Source organism: Mesitornis unicolor, unplaced genomic scaffold (genome assembly GCF_000695765.1).
Source record: "Mesitornis unicolor isolate BGI_N332 unplaced genomic scaffold, ASM69576v1 scaffold13178, whole genome shotgun sequence".
Lineage (NCBI taxonomy): Eukaryota > Metazoa > Chordata > Aves > Mesitornithiformes > Mesitornithidae > Mesitornis > Mesitornis unicolor.
Genome location: NW_010199843.1, coordinates 59,697 through 68,510, shown reverse-complemented (window position 1 = coordinate 68,510; position 8,814 = coordinate 59,697). Strand labels below are relative to the sequence as shown.

Genomic DNA, 8,814 nt, shown 5'->3' with positions numbered 1-8,814 from the left:
CGGTGAGTCCGGCATCGTTTCTTGCCAAAGACATGGAGATACACGTATTGCAGCGCTACAGGCTTGGGGAAGAGTGGTTGGAAAACTACCAGGGAGAAAAAGATCTGGGGGTGTTGGTTGACAGCCTCTGAACATGAGCCAGCAGTGTGCCCAGGTGGCCAAGAAGGCCAATAGCATCCTGGCCTGCATCAGGAATAGTGCGGCCAGCAGGAGTAGGGAAGTGATTGTGCCCCTGCACTCGGCACTGGTGAGGTTGCACCTCAAATCCTGTGTTCAGTTTTGGGCCCCTCCCTTCAAGAAGGACATTGAGGGGCTGGAGAGTGTCCAGAGAAGGACAATGAAGCTGGGGAAGGGTCTGGATCACAAGAATTATGGGGAGCGGCTGAGGGAAGTGGGGATGTTCAGTCTGGAGAAGAGGAGACTGAGGGGAGACCTTATCACCCTGTACAACCACCCGAATGGAGGGGGTAGCGAGGTGGGGTTCAGTCTCTTCTCCCTGGTAGCAAGTGATAGGACAAGGGGAAATGGCCTCAAGTTGCACCAGGAGAGGTTTAAATGGGATATGAGGAAAAATTTCTTTACTGAAAGAGTGGTCAAACACTGGAAGGGGCTGCCCAGGGAGGTGGTGTATTCACCGTCCCTGGAGATGTTCAATAAGCGCATGGATGTGGCACTTGGGGACGTGGTTTAGTGACCATGGTGGTGTTGAGTTGATGGTTGGACTCGATGGTCTTAGAGGTCTCTTCCAACCTTAACCATTCTGTGAATCTGTATTGGGGAAGAGAACGATGGTGAAGGATGAGGACACAGCTTTTACAAGAGTGTGTAAGCTGCTATTGTAGACCTGTCTGTATTTTATACTTAGCCACATGACATGGCCCATACCTACTTCAGGATGCCCATGTCTCCTTTTTTGAGACAGCAGATTTGCTTTTGCTCAGAATTAGGGACTATCCTAGACCATAGTTTCAGGAATAACTTGGTCACTGGCAATAGTAGTCCAGAAACAGCGAACAATTTGGTGGAAAGAAGTGGTATAATTAAAGCAAAGAGTTTGGTAATTATGCTCTAGAACACCTTCTGAAATGATTATATTGATTTGGAGAATAATCACAGTAAAGTGTTATGCTTGTATTGTTTGTTTAGGGTGTGAGAGTGGTTTTGTGTGGTGAAATGGAGAACTGAGACAGTACAAGGGTCAGAGTTGGCAGCATGGCTAACAAAAGTGACAACCAAGATATGAGAAAGATACCACTCAAAGCTTGATTAAATGCTGACAATGTGTTTACAGAAGAAATTAAGAAGATCATCAGTATGGATCTTCAAAGGGCAAACGTCCAGCTACATTCAATTTAATTAAAATTGCAGAAATAATGGTATTGAATATTTTGGTCAAATAATAAATTATATGGCTTACACCTGAAGAGTCATCACTTTTTTGATGTGGTTACAACTCAATTGTGAATTTCTAGCTTCTGATGCCAAATGTAGCAAGTTCAAGTCTTTAATTGGTATTAAACCAATTTGAACACTATCACTGTATTGTTCAGTGAAGTATTTTAACAAGTGCTTAGTGCTAACATGAAGGTGCAAGGCATGGGATTAAGTGACAAGTTGCAGCCTTCTATTTAGAAAAAGATAGTAATAATTGTCTCCAGGCTATGGCTGTAGGTTCACCAGTTGTACCCATTGTCTTGTGATCCTCAAATCCTGTGAACGTATGGTCCCCATATCCAATTAGAAGCTGTGGTGAGTAGAGAAAAAAGAGACCTAATAACACAGAGTTGAGGTGCTCCATCCTCTTCTCTGATGTCTCATTGTCCACTGAGCTGGTTTTTCATGGTTTCTTCAATGGACTGGTTATTGGCCGCAGCTTGAGGTCCACCCTTCTGATCCCAGAGTGCTTCACATCCAAGGAGCTGGGGAATTGAAGGAGTGGTTACTCCCAGACCACACCTGATCCCGTTATTTGGAGCTGCCCGTATCAATAGCAGTCCTTCATCTCTTTCCTCTGCCTCATAACCTGACAGTAAACCTTATGTTTTCTGTTTTAACTTCAGAGCCCAATCTGAGAACTAGAAGCTATTGTCCCAAAACAGCCCGTATGTTCATCATATCATAGCTCCCTGCTGTCTTTCCCACTTCACACCAAGGTCCTGGCACATTGTCAGCTGGATGAAGGAAGTGCCACTGCTGGTGCTTGACCGCAGTTATTCAAACTGCGAATTAGCAGTGGCCATCCTGGAGGAATAGCAAGTTAAGTCTAAAGTATCAGAAATCTGATCACAGTGGTTCAGAGTCCCAGTCCCTTCTCACTTGCACACTCCCTGGGTGTGTGCGCACAAACACACAGGCGCCTTGTTACCTGCTATGCTATTTACAAATGCCTGTCCACATTCCCAATTTTCCCAACGACCTCCCATGCAACTGGATGCCTCTTGTCCAGCATGTCCTCCATCAGCATCCTTTCTGCCTGTGTCCCATGTTCACCCCATGAACATCCTCAGCACCACAGCCCCTGTGTTTTACCGTCAGCTGGTGTGAACCTCACTGAACCTGTGGCTGCTCTGAGTGTAACCAGGAGCCTCTTATAAAGCCCAGTCTCAGGAGTAACCCAGTTTGCAAAATGCAGCGCACACCAGCACTGTACTGGACCCCTCAAATGCCAGGCAGTCCATAGGAATGATCCAGGAACTGAAAAATAAACAAATAGTTATGGTTTGCTAGAAGATGTGATGCAGCTCCTGGGTAGGTCGTGCCCTGGGCTGTACTCACTCACCTGCATCACACCCCCAGTAATGCCACAGCACTGACCTACCTGCAGATCCATCTTGGTGTTCACTGACTTGTTTTGAGTATGTTCAAGTTGGGATCTTGGTACTTAGCTGTGCATTTTCTTGATTTTCCTTCACTTTCTCACATCTTTGAACAGCCCTAAAATTGAGTGATGCTGCTCGTGGTAAAATCGTTCCACAATTAATGTTCAAATACACACAGTGTTGTGAATTTTGCAGTCTCTCGTTTTCCTGTTGTCACTTTCTCTGAAATTCTAAAATGTAGATGTCTCTTTCACTGTGTCTGTGCCATCTCTTGCTGCCAGTAAATGCTGTTACTGCTTGTTAGTGTTGTCAACGCATGATTTTGATCGTGTGTCTTTCAATATTTAAGGGGCATGTGGAAGTTTTTTGATTTCTTGACTAGTTGAATCTCTGGATTTGCTGATCCAATCTCAGACTCTTGTCAGTGTTTTCATTGCTTTTCCTGTTTTTCTAATTTCTCTGAGAGAGAGGCCCATACTTAAACTAGGACATCATTATTCTCCCATCTTAAGAGTTGCTCCACAACTCGATAATTAACTTCAGGAGTGGATTGTTTGCACAGATGCAGAGCACATTTCAGCCTTTGCTGAGCCACTCACTAAGCTGGCAACGTACTATTGTTTGGTCAGTGTAGTTTTGTTGGAGTTCGCAAGCTGAATTTGGCTCAGCCAGAGTCCAACAAGTCAGAGAGCTGGCAAATAAGGAGATGCAGGACCATACGGCCAGGAGGAGGGCAGTGGGAAGCGAGGGCAGCCTTTGGTGACAGCAAGCCATTAATTTGGCTCAGCTGCATCGTCAAGGAATGCTCTCAGTGAAGCCAAAAACCACATTGAGTCTCATATAAGCATGTCATTCATTAAGACCATGCCATAAAAGCTTTAATTCCTTGTAGTCTCTTGTTGTGGCTACCCACAAAATATTGAGGTTAATCAAGATTGGGTGTAGGATTCTTTCTAATTACAGAGTTGGTCTACAAATGCAACCATCCTTCTGCATGGGTTATTTGCTCTCTTTCAGAAGGAAGATGCCACGAATGCAGAAGGGGATGAAAGACTGTCGCTTCGGAAGCACCGCTTCATGCATTTTGCATCATTGGAATACGAAGGAGAATTTTACATGACACCAAGAGATTTCCTGTTCTCGGTAGTGTTTGATCAAGTTGAACGTAAGTCGTTTTCTCATCATTCTGTTTGTGAAGAAAAAGAAACTTGCAGGTGCCCTTAACAATGTAATTTGCAAATCATTGGGATAAGATCCTTTACCTGACATAGATCAGCAGAAGCCAATTTATAAATGTTGTGCATGTGGATTCTCAGATGCTTCCACCCTTCACACCAGTGAAGTGAGGCTGATGATTTAGAAATCTGGTGACTTGATGGTGACATTACATCTCTGCATAATTCACATGTCTGATCACTATGTAGTTCCTCTATTACTTACACACGACAGGAAATAGTAGGACTGGAATATAATAGTGTTCATACCATTCCTGGCCCTGTTATCTGTCTATCCACCACACCAGTAAGTACTCAGTGATCTTTTTTCCTAGCAGAGGTCGCGATGTGAGTGACTTGAATGAGTGTAATGAGGCATTGACCTCAGCTCTAGGTTCCTGGTTTCAAATATCCTCTGGTTTATACAAACCTAGATAAGAACAAATAAAAAAAAGTCCTTTTAAAATCATGCTTTCTGAGGAGAAGATAGGAGCAGCACACAAATAAATGACGTAAGTTGTTGTCCTCCTTTCCTCCTGGTTTTCTGGCCTCATTATCTCTGCCCTTAAGCTTGTTTTATCTGTCTTTGTATCATCTTCTGTCATTTCCATGTTACAGCCTTTTTTTTTAGGTGAGACATGTTTTCTTCTCCAAAAGTTTGGCTTTTGCAGCATTTCCAATAATTTTTTTTGCTTTAGAAGGGTTAAATTCTCAAGGTTTCAGAGAAGATTATCAGTAAGGGGACAAATAGTCTGTTAGTCCATCTGAAAAGAGAGGGAAATCCCAAAATTAATAATTGTTTGCTGCAGTCTGCACATACTGACCATGGGAGCATGTTGTCTAGCAAAAGCCATCCATAGCCCAGGAAGCTCTGCTTAGGAAGCAGCAAATATCGGGGTAATTTGAGGGTATTGCACAGGAATTATGGAAGGGAATTCAAGGTACTGTGGAAAGGTTTGAGAGACAGGGAGGAGGAAGGGCATCTAAGCGCACTTTGATTCAAGCCTGTGGGAAACCTGAGGCAGAACAGAGTTTACCGAGCTGCAAGTGGTCAGAAAATAGGACACAAGAATCTGTAATAAAAGGATTTTGCTTGTGTCTGCCAAAAATCTATAGGTGATCAGGATATGTGGCTTCACTGCTGACACATAACTTCTATTATATAAAGCTGAATATAAAGCCTTAGAAGGACCTTATGACCTTGGGAGTCGTGGAAGCTTTCAAAATAACTTTTGGTTTAGTATATGGCTAACGGAAATAGTTCTTTCCCATCCAAAACTTAGGTCATTTAAACTAAAAACCTAGAAGGTATTTTCTTCTGCTATTTTCAACCCGAAATACTGAAAGACAGTGAATACTGACATTTTCCGTTTCGAAGGTGTGGGTTTCAGACAGTTGCCTATGAAAGCAAGGTTAGAGAAATAAGTGTATTTCAGTCTTAGCAGTTCATACATATTAATTGGTTACTCCAGCTATAATAGTACACATGCAGTTTTTTAATGAAGTGGTATGCGGCTAAGATTCATTTGTAATGCAGCCAAGTTAATTGCAGCTACTTTGCTAATATAAGTAGGAAACAGCATTAAAGAGAAAAGAAAGAATAATCACAAGAAAAAAACGTGAACAACAACAAAAATCTTTGCACTAATGCATATTTAGCATTTCAAATTCAGGTCAGGCTTACATAGGCTTACACAGGCTTCATAGACAATTCATGGAAAAATGTTAATACTTGAATCTAATGCTCCTAAACCCTTTTTAAACCGTCATTGGTGTGGGTTCTTTGGCCAGTAGCATAGACACAATGGTAAGCAATTCTCTTCAAGATGTATTGCTTGGGACTTTAGGTTTTCTTGTAAATGCAGACAGACATAGCATTTGTTAGCAGAGAAATGTGGTGCTTTAAGTATTTTAAAGGCAGTGGTTTGTTCACTGTGTTTGCAAAATTTTCATATGAGGAAGGTCCAGGTCTATCTCAAGTGTTCTTCCAGGTATATTCAGAGCAGATCAAGATGGTGAACTTCATAGCAAAGCAGCAATTGTTTTAGGAAACTTTCTGTTTATATAATGAAATTAATTCCCTTTCACCCTGAACAGTGCTTTTAGAAAGGAAAATGCGTGCCACCACTAATCATAGAAAGGTCTTCACTTACTGGTGTACTGAGATGCAATTTTAACATGTGATACTGCATATAAATGGTGAGGCTTATAATGCTGAACTTAAAGCTGTGAGGATTTGGTTATTCTCTACCTATTTTTGATTAATCACTAACCAAAAAAAAAAAACCTCTCAGAAAAATTTGAAGCAGTAACCCTGGCAGTAACCATTCATGTTTACAAATATTCACTTGGAGTTTGCCAATTTCTTGTAAATAGTATGTTATTATGTAGTATATGTTGGGTATTATATATAATATATATATTAATATGGAAGGCTTAGGGCTGTTCTGAAGTTTTGTTTCTGCTGTCTGTTTAACAGATAAAAGGCAGGAATGTATGACCAGCCTCATGTGTAATTTAGCTGTGTACACCAAGAATGTTGCTGAGGTTGATCACAATGTTCTGTTGCTTTGCTTCTGTTCAGAGATAAACACTCCCAAAGGGGAAAAAGGGAAGCGAAAAGGGAACAAGATGCAGTTATGGGTTGGGAATAGAGGTCCTTGTCCAACAGCCTTGGGGTTTTTTGCTTGCTGCGGATTGTCACTGGAGAATTACTTTGAAATCTCCCGTTGGTTCTTAAGCATAATTGAATTTAGAAGAAAGTAAATGTGGTATTGTGTAAACCAGATGAGTTGTTGGTGCTACATCAAAAGTGTTGACGTTAGAACATACCAAAATATTTTAGCTATGTCCAGATAGTCAAGTGAATTCTGTACACAGTTAGAGGGAATTTATTACTGAAGCAAAAATCTTAGGTGTGCCCTTTGACAAGATTGCAAAACATGAAGTAAATGATGATTTATTATAGAACACTTTCACAGATAAGAAAACAGATGAACTGTAGTGCAAATATATCAGCTGTCATCCAGCCCAAGTGATCTTGAACCCTGCTTGATAGACCTTCGTTCACTAGTTCTGCTCATTTGTTTCCTGGTTTATGGGTTTCTCTATTACTCATTTCCTTTCAGAAAGGCCAAAAATTGTGAAATCTTGGCTTTTTTGATTAAATCACACCTGCAAAGTTATTTGCTGTCAGGGTGATAATGAAGAAAAATATTTACAGTCCTGCCATCTAAGGAGAATGAGCTGATAACAAATGCAGAGTTTCCTGACAGACTTATTTTGGTTTGCATGTTGACAAAGCAAAGAACCCTCTAAAGGAAGAAAGGCACCACCACAAAAAAAAAATTGATTACTTTTGTATGCAGTGTTTCACACTGGATTATCTTTGTAAATATTTGTCTAATTCTACTACCTTTAGTTATTTTATGGAAGGAAGCAGCCACCTCTATAAACAGTGGCACACAGTAAATGAGTTGTGGTGGTATGGCACAGCATTTGTGCTGGTACAAAACACCCTCGAAGGTGGTTTTTACCAGTTAACACAGTGCATACGAAATGCACCATTGGCATTTTGGGATTCCTGGCTATATGCCATGTAATCTTGTGTTAAAGCAATGCTACTACGGGGATGTGTGGCAAACCATTGCAAAACCAGACCATCTTTCCGGGTGATCTGTGGGATGTCAACGTAACCTGTTGTATCCGATGCAATGAGAGTTTAGGGTATAAGTGTTTTCTGTTACCCTTCTTACCATGATGTAAAAACGTCTCAATGTCTAGTAATACCTAATCAGAATAATATGAACCTGCTGTGTTGCATCAGAAATTCCAGCATTTTTAAGATAACAGATATAAGAAGGATAAAGCTCGGCTGACTTACACTGAATTTTCACTGCAATGCAGGAGTATTTTTAAAAGACCCTTCCAGCTTCATGTAAAACTTGTGTTTTAAACAGTCGTTCATTCTTAGGCTCACATTCCAGATTATACAGCCAATATTGTGTTAGAGCTTCTCCATGGAAATATTATCTCTAGTGTGCTGTTGTTGTAGAACACATAAGAAAATCTGTGTTAACTTTTGAGGAGGACTGCAGATACAAGAATCTTTCAGAAAATTGAGATTTTGCAGTACATTAAATCTGGATTTGTTTGTGTTCATTTTTCTGGAGATTATTCCAGGAATTCTCTTTCAAGTAGAAGGCAAATGTACAGGTGACCTTGTCTGATAGTAGTTGACACCTGGTAAATAAAGATCTTGATCCTTTTGTATGTACTCAGTCTAGGTTTAATGCATCATAACATCTTCACGTCCCGAACCACTCCTTTATCTGCTGTAAAATGAAATTTTCCTGTGTTCTGTAGCACCAGTGTGCCAAGGGCAGTATTTCCACAGTAGAGTCCTATCTGTTAGGGAATATTGGTGTGTTGTAAGTTTGGTGGGAGTTTTTTGGGTTGGTTAAGCTTGCTGTGAAAATGTGGTTGGCACAGGTTTGCAGTAGGTTTGCAGCTTTGATAAGTTGTGTGGCTTGGTCACGTGTGGTCACAACTGTGAGTGAACCTGAGGAAGGGACACAGTGCCAGGCTGCGGTGGCAGAAAATACAGTTCTTGTCCTCAGCAGAGATCAGTGCTGGTGCTGTCGGGAGGTTTGGAGAGCCCAGAGGGACCTGCCAGGGGATGGGCACTTCCCAATGAGCCGAGTCAGTCTTTTTGGTCTGGATCTTGAATTTTTGCCTCTAGTGGGAGCTCAGGTGCCTACACATCAATGTCTTCATTTTGA

The 8,814-nt window shown here is 41.3% G+C and overlaps 1 protein-coding gene across 1 annotated transcript in view; it reads left to right on the top strand.

Moving 5' to 3' along the window:
* The first annotated feature begins 788 nt into the window (after positions 1-788).
* MICU2 (mitochondrial calcium uptake 2) overlaps positions 789-8,814 on the top strand; it is a 59,348-nt gene continuing 51,322 nt past the window's right edge. The window contains exons 1-2 of the mRNA XM_010189568.1: positions 789-821; positions 3,783-3,984. Of these exons, the coding sequence (XP_010187870.1) occupies positions 789-821; positions 3,783-3,984 (235 nt within the window). The remainder of the gene's footprint in view (positions 822-3,782; positions 3,985-8,814) is intronic.